At 37.8% G+C, this 14,128-nt stretch overlaps 1 protein-coding gene across 2 annotated transcripts in view; it reads right to left on the bottom strand.

Annotated features, from left to right (window-relative positions):
* IQCK (IQ motif containing K) overlaps positions 1 to 14,128 on the bottom strand; it is a 37,456-nt gene that overhangs the window by 1,770 nt on the left and 21,558 nt on the right. For both annotated transcript variants that reach the window (XM_042037014.1, XM_042037015.1), the window contains one exon: positions 11,627 to 11,738. In XM_042037014.1, coding sequence (XP_041892948.1) covers positions 11,627 to 11,738 — 112 coding nt within the window. The remainder of the gene's footprint in view (positions 1 to 11,626; positions 11,739 to 14,128) is intronic.

Genomic DNA, 14,128 nt, shown 5'->3' with positions numbered 1-14,128 from the left:
GAAGAATTTTCACTTAAAAGTCAGTGATGAAATCATACAGTTCACCTAGTATATAAATATATTTTTGTCATTTAGGACAACAAGCAAGGTCAATAAAGAATAGTTTTTCTATGTCTCAGTGGAAAGAAGAATGTTATCCATGTGATTGCAAAGGGTCTGCCAAATGGGAAAAATCAGTCAAACAAAGAGCACAGGGTTGCTTGCTGGAGTAAACAATTCTAAATGAACAAAAGCTCTACATAAAAGTAAAATGTCCCACCCCCTAGTGAAAGCTGTTTTCAAAGCTGTATTCTTTCAGAATGCTGTAATACAGATTAACCTAATGTTTTTCTTCTGCTGATACAACAGTCTGGTTCCTCATTCTACTCCTGTGATTTCAGCTATCTTATTCTGGTTTTAATACTTTAAAATTTTACAAACTGCCTTTCAACTTTAGAAAATCTGCTTTTTATTTCCTACACTTCAGAAGATGCATCTGTACTATACACCTTTTACATCAAGCAAGTTTGTTGGAAAATTTATACATAAAAGCTATGCTGGAGGCAAAGAAAGCCAAATAATCCCCAAAAAATCCCATTTTGTCCATACAGTTTCAGGAGAGCTTAGTTACCCTTCCAAGGCATGCAACTGAAAACCAGCAAACAAAATCCTCTTGATACATGCAAGGAATGCTGGGCTGCAGCAGGCCCATGTGCTAATTTAAGGTGCTCAGTGTGCTCCCAACCTGGAGGATCTCAGCTCACAGAAAGCATACAGGAAAAGTGCTGTATGAGGAGGGACACAGCAATCCCTTAGAAACCCCAAATGAGACTGCAGCAGCAGGATAAACCCTGTTTTACAACGGTCAAGGCAACACAGGCCCAGTGCCTCGATGGCACTAGATCCTTCTGGATTTTAGGGCTTCTGTTTGTACAGCTGTTAAGGAGAAAAATCAAGAGTGGATTTAATATCCCACATGACTACGAGTGTCCTGTATACAAAATACTTTCTATTGCATTGAATTTTATCTAATATTCCTTGATGTGATGAGGCTGACGTTTGCAAATATTTAATAAAAATTGCAACACTCAGAAACCTTAGGGCTCACACACTTTCACATTAAAATGAGCAGGTGTTCTGGGTATCTGCTAGCAGTGCTTTTAGTCAGCAGTGTCCATGTCTTATCATAACCTGTGTTACTTAAGCATAACAATTTCCAATCACATCACACCAAGCAGGAAGCACAGGCTGTCAGCATAAATCTGGATTTCAGGCAGTTATGTAAATAGTTTTTGACATATACTTGCTTCTTATGCAGATAGAAAAGTAAGATGTCCTCAGGATTCAGATAACCTGGAAAGATGGAGAACAAAGCTGCCTGGCTACGTTTTTTCAGTAGAAATCTCCATTGGAGAAATGTATTTTTCAGGCTGTGACACCTCACACAGAACTAGCTTGCCTAAAGTATTTTGAAATGCCCAAGGAAGATGTTTAGAACAACTTACAGTACCTGATAATCCAGCCCGTTTCTTTCAGACAACACAAATCTAAAAGCAACGAATGGTGTAAATGTCAACAACCTGGCTCACAGCTGTGCCATTCCTTATGCTGAGTTTTAACCATTTCAGTCTTAGAAGTCCTATCATTCTTTCAGCAGAGGGAGAGAGCCATTTCAGTTTTCAGCTGCTTTTAGAAAGTATTGAAAGCTGAACCTGAGCAGCACCGTTCCCCTTTCATCCCTCCGTGTCCGCGGTCGCTGTGTGCAGCCGTGCAGGGCCAGCTCCCACCACTGCACAGCTGTGATTCTGCTGCACTGGACACCATTCCTGTTTCTCTGCTGAGCTTTCCTGCATGCTGGGGAAAGGTGTATGGACATAACTGGGCAGAACAAACTGCCCCAGGATGCCATTTACACAGTGGGGATTGCAACTGTGAGCTGCTGCCAGTCTCAGGGCAATGCCAAGGAAACTGTTCTCACAGAAGGCTGGATTCATAAAAATTACAAGCACTTGAAATCCCAAGGTGTTTGTGTAACTGAATGTATGAAAATTATCTACAGAGAATGCCTAATTTAAGGAGGTGCAATATTAGAATTAATACAATCATGCTCATTGGCAGCATGATCAGTATTTCATGCACTTTTAAACATCAGCTCCTGTTTGAAGTCCTGAGACACAGAGGAACTGAGGCCCTTAAGTGCTGTAACTGTGTAAGTTAAGAAAAAAATATAATCTCACATCTCACTTATTTCTTCTAGTACTGGTATTTCTACCTGAATAGGTCATATGGACAGAACAGTTTAACTTGCTAGCACTATGTTTCAGTCTCTTTACTGTATTTTTCAGTCTTTTTACTCCTTACTCTTAGTTTTTAATAGTGAGAAAATCTGATTAAACTATGCTTTAGTCACATGCACGTTCTAAATTACAGGACACTATAGGCACCACTGCAATAATAAGCACTAGTGGGGACTGTGATAACTTTCTTTGGAGGTGAGGTGGGGGCTGTTCTTGAGGAGCACAACTGTTAATTTCTATTTTTGATCTGCTATTCCTACTACAATAAAGGCATCTACTGCTTGGTCTGCCACGTTCCTTGGGAATGCAGCTCATTTGACACAGTTTATCATGTATGTGCTGCAACGCAGAGGCACAGATGATGGCTAAGGGAAGCACTGGAAAGTGTCCGGGTTTACTGTTCATTAGCTCCTGAGAAGGGAAAATTCAAAGATCTGCAAGTATTGTAGCTGTCTGAGGACTGGCTTTTGTCCTATTTATATAAGCACTAAGTTCAAACATCCTTAACATCTAATTTGGATGGCAGACATCATTTTCCCTCATCTTAATGTACAGGACTGATGTTCTGGTTTGACACTTGGTTGTTTCAGCATAACAGTGAATAAACTATGACCTACTTTGTGCACTACTGTGTAACACAACTGGCTTGTGACAGTAGCTTATGAAAGGTTTATACACCCACACTTTCTATAGAGTGCACTTCTTCATAGAGCTCCAAGGACTACATTTAGTAATTTAAACAGTTGAAAACAGTGATGAAAGATACTATAGACTCAGACTATAAGAAGATGAAAATCCATTAAAGAAAATCTATTGGAATAACTTATTAGCAGGGGCTTAGAGTAAAATATATATATAGAAAGGAGTTTCACCCTAGCCTCCCAATGAAATGCCAAAGAAGCCTGAACATGAAATTGGAGCCACCAGCAATCTTGCTGAAATAAGACCTGACTTTTAAAGAGACAGTTTTTTTATAAAGTGTTTATAATTTTAGCCTCTTACTATTGGAAGCCTGCCTGTATACAATTATTAGTGAAACCTTTCACTCCAGGAAATACTTAGTCACTAGTGATAGGAAAATGATCTATTGAATACAGATACATTAAACAAACAAATGATAAAATGGAAATTATGCCCATGGACACTCCTGCAAAACATGAATCTGAAATGGAACTGTCAGAGAATCACTCGGCAGAAGAGGCTTCTGCAAGATGGATTTTAAAATGTGACAGGACAAACCTAATTCTCCAAATGAGGAGCAGGGCTTGTCAAATGCTTAGTCTTTCTTCCATGACTGTAGAGGACAAAAAGTTTCAGGGCATTTTTTAATTCAGTTAGGATCAGATTAGCAAAGCAAGAGCTGACATACAGGAGACTTCCAAACACCAACATTCAGATGCATATAGGAAATAAGGGCTGAAAGATCTCTAGCAGAATTTGTTTGTGCAATGGACCATTGCTTTCCTCATATTTTGACAGAAAGACTCAGAATTCATTAGAATATATTTGAATGGCATTTTTACAATTCAAGATGTACAAAAAGAAAAGAAATATGGGAAGATACAAGTATTAAAGGAGATCAACAACTGACATGAACACCTGAGTTAGAAGAGAAAAAACTACAGAGAATTAGAGGTACTGGAGACTATTGCTTACAATTATTCAAGTGTCCTCCAAATCATTCAATGACCTGAGATTTATGAAGAGAACAGCCACAGAAACACAACACTTTATGGAACACAACCCTGGACTGAGAGAAGAAAATCCAGAATGAAGGCAACCAGTGCATCTCCAGAGCATCTGATGAATGCAGTATTTTTCAATGTAAGTAGTCAAGACAGAAAAAGAGAACGATGAAAACAGAAAGGACTGACCAGAAATGGAAATCATTCCAGAGTGGCAGGTCCCCAGCTAAAAGCATTTGGGGATTTACAGGCAGAAACCAACACAGGCAGAAACCCAGAATTCCAGATTTGATGGGCAGCTTCATGAAAACGGTATTTATACCCATTAGCCCCTCTTATTTCTGACATGATTCTGACTTGCAAAATGTGATCGGTTCTGCAAAGATACCAGATTTAAACTCTTGCACAGACTAAAACAAAGCACCAGGTAAGAAAACAGACTGTTACATTGGAAAAGACACCTGGGTGATGGATGCCACCGGGAGGGCTTAAAGGGAGTCAGGGCAAGCAGCTCCTGTGGTCTACAATCTGTCACCCCCTCCTTTGAATTCTCTGAGTTGTGTTTTAAGACTCCCCTAACAGCTTGTGGTCTTTCTTTCCCTGCCCCACTTCTCCCCTTCTTTTTTTTAACCAAGAGTCTCAAATCTAGTTTTGCTGCAGGACTATTTGGAGGCTTTATTTTTCAGCTGGTGACAGCCTTTTCTTCAGGCTTTTAGCACATCCCATACCTATAAATAAAAAATTTGGGGTTTGCTTATCTAAATGGCTTACAAAACACAACACCAGCATTTTCAATAAAAATGCTCCAATGTTTTTCACTGTTAAGGTTAAAAGCAGAAAAAGGAAACAAAGAAGATTGCAGAACCCATGAAGAATTTCTGCTCTCCTTTAAAAAACAAAAAAAACCAGAAAAACAAAACCAAAGAAAAGATGTTTGTATAATCACAGAAAAATTGCCAAATTGCAATTGTCCTTTTTTTCCACCACAGATCATTCATTATTAGCAACTGCAGAGTGATGAGTGAAAATACAGCTTTGGTACTGGAGGATTAGTTCAGACTTGTGCTCACAGACCCACTGCTGTGCCTGTGTAAGATCTGTGCACTGTGCACTGTGTAAGATGTGCACTGTTCAGATCATCACATGCTGTAGTTTATCTAAATGATCATCTTTCCTTTTTATTTTTTCAAACATTCCCAGCATAGTTTCAGAAATTAAATGTTACTGTAATCTTTATAAATTTTCAAAGATGTCTGAGTCCAGGGTGTGGACCAATAAATTGGATTCTGTATCCTGAGTCTTATGACTTTTATCACTACATTCTCAGCTGTTAGTGCCAAGATTAAACTTTCAGAAACATCTCAAGCATTTTGAATTAGGCTTGATGAAAACCACCACCACGTACTCGGCCTTCAGTACTGCTTTGTTCTTTGATTTTCTTTTTTGTTTCTTAAAAAAAAAAGGAAATTTTAAGGTCTTCCATGTAAGTCAAATTTTATACATGTGCTTTTAAATCAAAAGCAATCATATATATACGCCCCCATTTTAAACCATTTTGACTGCAGCACTTTTGCTTTCAGAAAGAAAAAGCCAAATACTGTAAATACAGAAATACTTTAAAAAAAGGAGTGAAATTCTTTTAAAAGTGCAGTGTCCTACTAACAGCAAGCAGCCTTCCACTTTTAACCTGTTTATAAAGCTTAGTTTGAAACCAAATTACTAGAAGAAATACATTCAACATAAAGATCTTAATATATATTGTGTGTGTATATAAATGTTATAGAACAGATTAAAAATGTAAAACCATTGAATATGAGGAGGTCATCACTTACAAGAGTTCTATTATGAGATTAATTAAAGAATTACAGCTGCAGTAAAAGGAGGGCAGATGAAATTAGCAACAAATTATTTTGTTTAAAATCTTCCTCAATTATTTCAACCACCCTTGGTGAAATGGGTGGCAGGAGGAGAAAGAAACTCTCACATAAAACTGAGTAATTCCTTACATTTTACAGGGCTGAATTTTCCTAAATAAACCACAGAGATGCAGTCTTTAAGAAATCCATTAGCTATTCAGACTATGCCTTTTCCTAATCCAACAATATTACCTACAGTAATTTTAAATATTTTTTAAGCCTAGTGTAAGATTTCCCCATTTATAAATATATCCTCTTTTCAATATTTTCTTTGGGAAACGACTCAGTCCTGCAAACATGCACGTGGCTGTAACTTCATTTATGGCCCCAATACTAAGGGTGTTTATGGAATGAATTTAAAGAAGTTTCACAATGTAGCCATTTTTTTCTGGGTTCTGAATTTTACGTTTTTCTCTTCTTCAATTAATTCTACTTTGATGTGATACCATTGCATACAGGCATCCTTCAAAAGTATGCAGACTAGACTTCCCCTGCTCAGCTTAACTTGATATTAAGCTTTTGAATCCTTCTTCATCATTCAGGTGGAGACATCACAGCTGTATAAGGAGTGAGTGACTGCATTTCCTTGCTGCTTGACACTGTGCATCTGTTCCTGCTCTAGCACTCCTAAAATATGCAGCCTGTTCTCCCTCGTATCTCACTCATATTTGCAAGGATTTTCCAGAACGCCTAAATTTTGAGTTCTTCAGAGTATTGCTGGATGCATCTTCCCAAGGGAAAAGATTATTGCTATGAAAGAAGTATTTTAAAAATCTCTCCAGATAGGTGAGTAATAACTTCTACTGCCAAAGGAAAAATACAGCTTGAAAATTGAATGGAATGTAGAAGAATATTCCCTCCTTTATCTGGAAATCACCCCCCTCACTTGCTGTGAAGATTACTTTCTGTCTTATTTTGATTTAACTAGATTTTCCACACACTGTGCTTTCTCTGTTACACAAGTGCCTTGCAAAGCCCAGGCTATGGTTGATTCCTAAGAGCTGCCAGCTAATAGGGTCACAATTGGTACTGCTAAAAAACCTGGAATATTACTTTTATTATGTTCCCTAAGAACACTGCTTTTTAAAACTAAAATTTTACAAATTTTATGTAGATAAGAAGAAGAAGAAAAGAATGCCCTTAGGACATATCATAGCTGAAAGTGCTGCTTGTGTAACAGCAGCAACAGTCTTTCCAACAGCAGAGAAGTAACCATTGCAACAGTGTCAGCAAAGTGTTTTGTTCACATAAGTGATGAATGAAGATTTTAGTATTTTCATTAAAAAGTTAAATATTTTTCAAATTCCTTTCACTGTAGGACAGACACTTTTTCATTTCCAGTGCTGTCCCATCAGTACTAAATCTACACAAAGCAGTGCTCAGAACCACAATCTGCTATTCACTCACATTCTGTACAGGTTGGGTTTAAATTAACTGTATTTTCTGTAGAAGGCAAACAATTTTTTAATCTGTAAAAAATTCTGGAACAAATTTATCCCATCAGTTGTGCTATATTAGAGAAAATTCTTTCTCCCTACAAGTCTAAAGCTGTGAGCCACTAAAGTGAGTCTTAAGTGTTATGCTTATCTCTACATTTTCAGTCTGAAATTGTTCAGACAGTAAGGACTGTCATACTTTAAATATAGATCATTTTGTGGAGTGTAATTTTACACAGCAGTGGAGCAGTATAGCAAATAAAATGTCAGCCAAGAATGCTGTAGCTTTATGATCCTGGGTATATGCTGAAAGGAACACAATTTCTTCTTTGCACTCAAAAGAAATTTTGCCAGCATATGCATTAAAAGAGGTCGACAGTCCTGCAAGGTGCTATTAATGCATAAAGTAATTTTCATGCAGTTTTCACACTTTCTATCCTAGAGCACTTTGCATAACTAATAATCAAGAGTATAAAAGAGAGACTGAGAGAAGACTAAAGAATTTTAGAGGAAAAGATAGAAATGTTTAACATGCTGTGAAGCAGGGGAGAGTCAGTGGTTCACATGAGGCACCATCACAGCCCTGCCTACAAACCCCGCAGCGAGCGTGGCCGCGGCTTCACAGGGCACAGCGGCTCCTCTGACACTGAGTGCCCATCACAGCTGGGCACTTCTCCTTCCCTGCATTACTGGTGCACCATTTCCCCTCTGCTGGATGTAAGGACTGTGTCACTACTGGGTAAGTCAGTTTATCAGGCTGATGCAGCAGAAAAGCCTCCCGAGGGGCAGTGGAGCAGAGCGGAGGAGCCGTTCGCGCACCGTGAAGCCACGAGTGCCACTGCCAGGGAAGAGGGGCACGGCAGAAGCCTTGGCCAAGGAAGCACAGGGCTGCCTTCCTAATGGGGAAGTTGCTGGATCACCCTATAAAAATGAGACTTTTGGTCTCTACTTGAAAAAGAAAGGACCCTCCAGAAGTATTTCATTCCGGCGTTGTTCTAATGAAAACTCAACTGTTTGTCTCAAAATTAATGGGCATGTTTTAACACACTTTCTGAAACCAGAAAAAGAAATTAAGAATTCCTTTGGATTTCTTAATTACAATCAATTTACATTTCAATGTCTTCTTACTATCTTTTTTTTAAAGTATCATATACAAACACATTTTCATAAAATTATGTTTTTACCTAGAACATACCCTTGCAATAAGGTACACATAGCATTGTGCTGAAAGTCCCAACAAAGCAGGCTCTGCCTGTTAGCTCACATTAACTGAGTCTTTGGCTGATATTTCCATGGAAGGTATGCTGATCTTTCTAGTAGTGTCAATAGAATCACATTACTGCTCGAGTCATCATTTTCTAAGAGCTGTTTGGCAGCTCACCATTCATCCCCTACAGTTAGATTCAACACTGTTTACAGCATCTAATAAACAGAGTTAGTTATATACAAATCAAAGAGACCCTTTATAATTTTTCTTAATGTGGTTAATTTTGTAATAAAATGCTGTATCTATTTTAAAATGTTACTTTTTTTTCCTTTGACCACGAATTGTAATGCTTTATTTGTGATATCTGAGTTTTCAGTAACAATAAATGCTTTGTCTGCTTGATACAAAGAGTTCAGCGGTTTAATGAAAGGGGATTAATTGAGTTAACCGAATTAAAGAATTCAGTTAAACAAAATGCATAGAAAGACAAGGCTAAAAAGTAGTTGTGTTATGCTATTATTGTGTGAGTGCTCACAATCCATTTCAGCATGAAGCCAGCTGGGTTGGATGGAATCACTGGTAAAAGCAGTTAAACTAACCTTGCTGACTTTATAATGAAATAGGGTTTAACGACACTAATCAACAGCAGGATAATAAGAGCAGAAATAAGAGCAGCTGGAGCACTAACAAAATGAATTATGGCATCACAGCTGAGATTGATAATGAAAACCCCTGGACAGTAACTTCTCAAACTAGTACAGCTGTTTCCAAACAGCCATCTGTCTGGGCCCCAAGGCTATTTGATGCGTGGATACTCTTAAATTAACTTAGCAGCACTCAGCTGGGAAATTACAGAAACAGGGTGGTAATATTGAAAGCTGATGTGATATAAGCAATATAAACTTATACTGGTTTAAGAAAAACGAAAAGGAGCAATTTTGGAACTTTCTTTGAAGTGGTAAAACAGCTGTGTGTCCTAGAGTCCTAAAATAAATGATTTGATGACAGGAAAGCTCTGTGAGAGTGATTAAAAGGAAATTTGTTTGTCCTTTTGAAACAATTGGCAAAGGAAGTCTTATCACTACATAAGCCTCCAAAACAACTGAAGTATAGTTTATAGAAAGATTCGATTTCTTCAGACACAGGAGTTTTTTAATCAATTTAACTGTCAAATGACACAGTCCACCCTTAGCCCCTATTTTTCTTAGTTGCAGCATTTTGGGAATGGGTTCACCATGTCCTCTGAAAATGAACTTGTAATTTTCACCTTTAAGATTTTACATGCAGGAAGACTGCAAACTATGACTAATAGTCTAATATCATCTTCATCCTTTTTCACATTGGTGTGAATATATAGGTTTATTTCTTAGAAGTGGGAAACATGCATCTCTTACTGGTCTCATGGACAATGGAATGTGTGAAAAAACATGCCCTGATGAGATGATTTAAATATTAACAAATTGAAAACAGAGTCCAAGCCACAAACATTAAATTGCAATTGCTTAAAAGCAATTAGCAAGCCTGCTAGGTCAACCTCTATCATTATCTCCAGGAATGCAATTTTCCAATAATTAACACTGACAGAATGGACCATGTATTACAAAAAGAAAAAGTCATCTTTTATGTTTTACATTTATAATGAGAATAATTTTACTATAGGAAATTTGAATCCACTGTTTTCAGATATTCAAACCCACATACATATGCGTTTTCTTTAAAAAAAAAAAGATGCCTACATTTTTTTACCAAGTAAACTCATAATAGACTGTAGTAGAGAGGCTGTGAAATCCCACTTGAAGGAAACCTTGGTTGCTCTGCCAATATTTTCTTTATATGTCAGTCAAGTCTGCTGGAAGACAACTTAATATCTCACTGATTTTATCTTTTCATCATTCTTGTGCACTGTTACTACATGATTTAACCTTCTAGGTCTAAGCTACTAAAACCAAGAATTCTACTTCCCTTACTGCATATGAACACCCCATATAAATACACACACATAAACACAGTTTTCCCCTCTTGTGATGTACGATTTTGTTCCTCAGAATTCATTATTTTCAGCTATAAAATATCCCTTAGGCAATTTCATGGATTGGTAAATAAAACCTGATCTTTCATAGATTAAACCTGCAACATAAATATAAATAAATGTTGGGAGAATCTACATAGAGCCCTTGCAACAAACTCCTATCACTAAAATTATCACTCCCCTGTAGTTCAGGGCAAAGATTGGCCATGTGAGAACACACCAGTGCCCTCGGAGTGCAGGGCACACAGTGCTCACTGCCACAGCACCACCTGCCCTCCTCCACCCCTGAACAGCCTCACACCTTCTCAGCTCCTGCCCTGCCTGTGGAGGGCACTTCCCCTGTGCATCAGGGCTGAGCCAGCCCACAGAGGCTGCTAAAATGCAGACTGGTTGAGGAGCTAGTGAATCCTGCATTAGCAGACGAAGAGGCTGGGCAAATAATCACAATTAAACCTCTGTGCCTAAGTGAATGGTAACCTGGCCCTGTCAGTAAAGCCTTCTCCACAAACAGGGCAAAAAAATAACATATTACAGTGCTAGTTCTTGAAGCAATCTGGCCTTATTTCCCTTGGCAATTTTTTAGGTTGTTTGGGTTTGTTTTCTTTTTTTTTTTTTAGAACTATACAGGCCAAGTTCTGCTGTAAATAACTACAGGAAAATGCCAATAGAATATTTACCAGATAGAAATCCCTGAGTTCAGAAGAACTGTACTACAACCCATCTGGTAAAAATCAGCATTTACATGATGAGTAGCTGGTAGATGTCTAATCCTGCCCTAGGAAATACTCTGCCAGTAAATTGTAATAGTCTTCTGAAATTATTGAATTTTGGCCCTATATTGCATTTTTCACTGCTGCTTTCAGCTGCACAGGCAACTAAAGTGGAATAAGTAGTGACTGTAAAGACACAGCCAAGCATTTCCACCAGACATTACCTTCTCTCTCGGGATTGGTGTCCTACTGTGTGGCCTATTTTTTAACACAACTCAAAGTATAAAAATTCAACACAGTGTAAAAACAAATAAACAAACAAAAAAAACCCAACCAACCAAAACACCCCACAATTTAATTCACTTACCTTTGGCTTCCTGCTTAGTCCAGAATTCTTTCACTATCTTATTAATGTGTCTCTCCTCTCTCAACTTCTTTTGCCACTGACGTAGCTCTTGTATCTCACTATCACAACGCACCTGTGACAGGGGAAGCAGAAAAGAAAACTAAAATCATATACCTTTGTGTTACCCAGGTTGAGGGTACAATTTTTTTCACAAGGCTGTGGCTGGGCAAACATGTGACAGCCATCCTTTTTGCTGGGCCTGAGGTAAAAGCACAATCCCAGAGGTTTACAGTTTTCAGCTTACACAGAACTAAAATCCACATAATTGACAAATCCAATTGAAAACATAAATAGGTCTATTAGGGGATCACTTTGATTACCAAGGACTCCTGAGAATGAGATTGCAGTGAGATGCTAATTCTTTGAGTTAATTAAAATTTAAAGCCTTATGCTGAAGGGTATTAGTGCCTTTAGAAAAGCACAACACTATAAAACCAACCCACTGACCAAAATAATAGAGCAGACGAGGACCATGAAGGGTCATACAGAAAAAAATTTATTCCATCAACCTGATTCACACCTGCCACCAGCTGCAAATAGGCTGACTGGCAATCCCACCCACACAATCTTCACAAACAGGAGAGCCATTAATCTGTTATTTAAAGTAATTGGACTGCCTTACATGGTATCTATTCTTTGCCAGTCAATCACCCCATGAAAGGCATAATTCTGCTTCCACAAAAAATTACAATAGTCAAAGGCCTTGATTTCACTTAGATGTAAGTTGAATTTTTCTAGTATTGTTTTTGTACTGGTGTAGTTGCTTGCAGGAAGATAACTACTTAGTTCTCTAGAAAATTTCTCAATAAAACTGTATTTATTGTATTCTTACAGGATATGGTGAGAGTTTGCTCTGTGATTTGAACTCTATTACATGCTCTTCTCCATTACACTCTGCTTTTCTCCCACTTTGCTAAGATACATACAGAGCAAAAGAGCACGACTTAGTTTTCCACTAGTTGTAAAAAAACCCAAACCTTAAAGAAAACAGTATAAATTATTTATCAAAAGTATTCTTTCCACCCAGAATTTCTCCTCTGTGGTGCAGCTAAGAATGCAGCAAACAGTAGCTGAACTCCCATAGCACTTTTCAATCCACTTAGGAGATGATAACTTGCTCTGTTTCAGGCACTGGCAGAGCAGAAATACAATACAAGGTTACTCGATCAATAAAAACAGCCAAGACTTTTACTCAGTGACTTGAGATCAGATACCTCTTAAACCTCCAATAATTCCCCATTATACTGATAGAGTTCTGTAATATCTTCTGTAAAAGTTATAAGGATTTCTTACAAGGTTGCTATGAAATTTTAAAAATTAAAGAAGTTACAGATACTAGTGATATCTTCAGCTATACAAAAAAATAAGATAATTTTTTATTAAATCCATCAAATACTATTTGAAAAAATAAAATATAATCAAAACACAGGATAATTTTTTTAGGCTTGCAAGAGACTTTTCTTTCTTTTATGCTGCCATGTCTGCTTTTATAAACCAAATAATTCCCTATTACATGGAGTCAGTTTGTCTGCACAGGAAAGGGTTAAGGGAATGCTTTTGGGACACAAGCATACAAATGACAGAAGTGAAGAGGCAGGGAGATAGAGAAATTACTACCTCTGTACCTAAATATAAAATTTCTGAAAACATGATGTGTCCATTTCCAACTTCAGCTGTGTAACACCTGGATTGGGCCCATGAGAGGGCCAAGTGATCTCTGTGTATGGAAAATGAAGACAATAATTCTTAAAGGCAAGTATAGTCAATTCTGTTTAGTCTCCCTAAGCAAATAAACCAGTGACAGTGCAGTGAAATAGAGTGAAATACAGAGTTCTGAGATAAAGGCAGAGGCAGATAGACTCAAATAGTCCAAAGTCAGCATTAAATCCAAGCAGTAAAATGAGCTCCCAGAACAAAGTGTCTTTTTAGAAAAGTGACCAAAAAAAGGAAAAACGAACAGAGATATGCCACCTGCAGTAAAACAGGTGACAGGAATGTAACAAAATTCATCAAAATCTTCCAAATAAGCTCAATAGATTATAGTTTAGCATAGCTATAATACAGATTGGCACAGAGGTAATTCCTTAGAAAGTTCTCCTGCTTTGAAACTGGAGTGCAAAGCTACCGTGATCAAAAAGCCATGAATCAGCAGCAAAATCTCCAGGCAAATAAAGGGGGAGTCAAGGATCTTGTCCAAACAACTTCTGTGTCTCTCCTGCAGACCAGCAATGCCTGAAGCCCTCCCTGGAGGGGTCTCAGCTTTGAAGGGAGATTTCACTCCTGCCCAAGTCCCTTGACTCTACACTTGCTGTAAATAACAGTGAATATTTGTGTGACCGTCTGGGTTTCAGCCTTTGCTGGTAGCCACAACTTGCTGGAAAGCAATAAAAACTGTGACAGCAAAAGCACAACTACACATTGCAAGATACAAAGCAAAACTGAAGCATTTTTGTCTTTAATTTT

This window comes from Corvus kubaryi, unplaced genomic scaffold (assembly GCF_017639235.1).
Source record: "Corvus kubaryi isolate FWS band 111438036 unplaced genomic scaffold, C.kubaryi_AGA036_p1.0 37387, whole genome shotgun sequence".
Lineage (NCBI taxonomy): Eukaryota > Metazoa > Chordata > Aves > Passeriformes > Corvidae > Corvus > Corvus kubaryi.
This window is presented reverse-complemented; position numbering and strand designations above follow the sequence as displayed.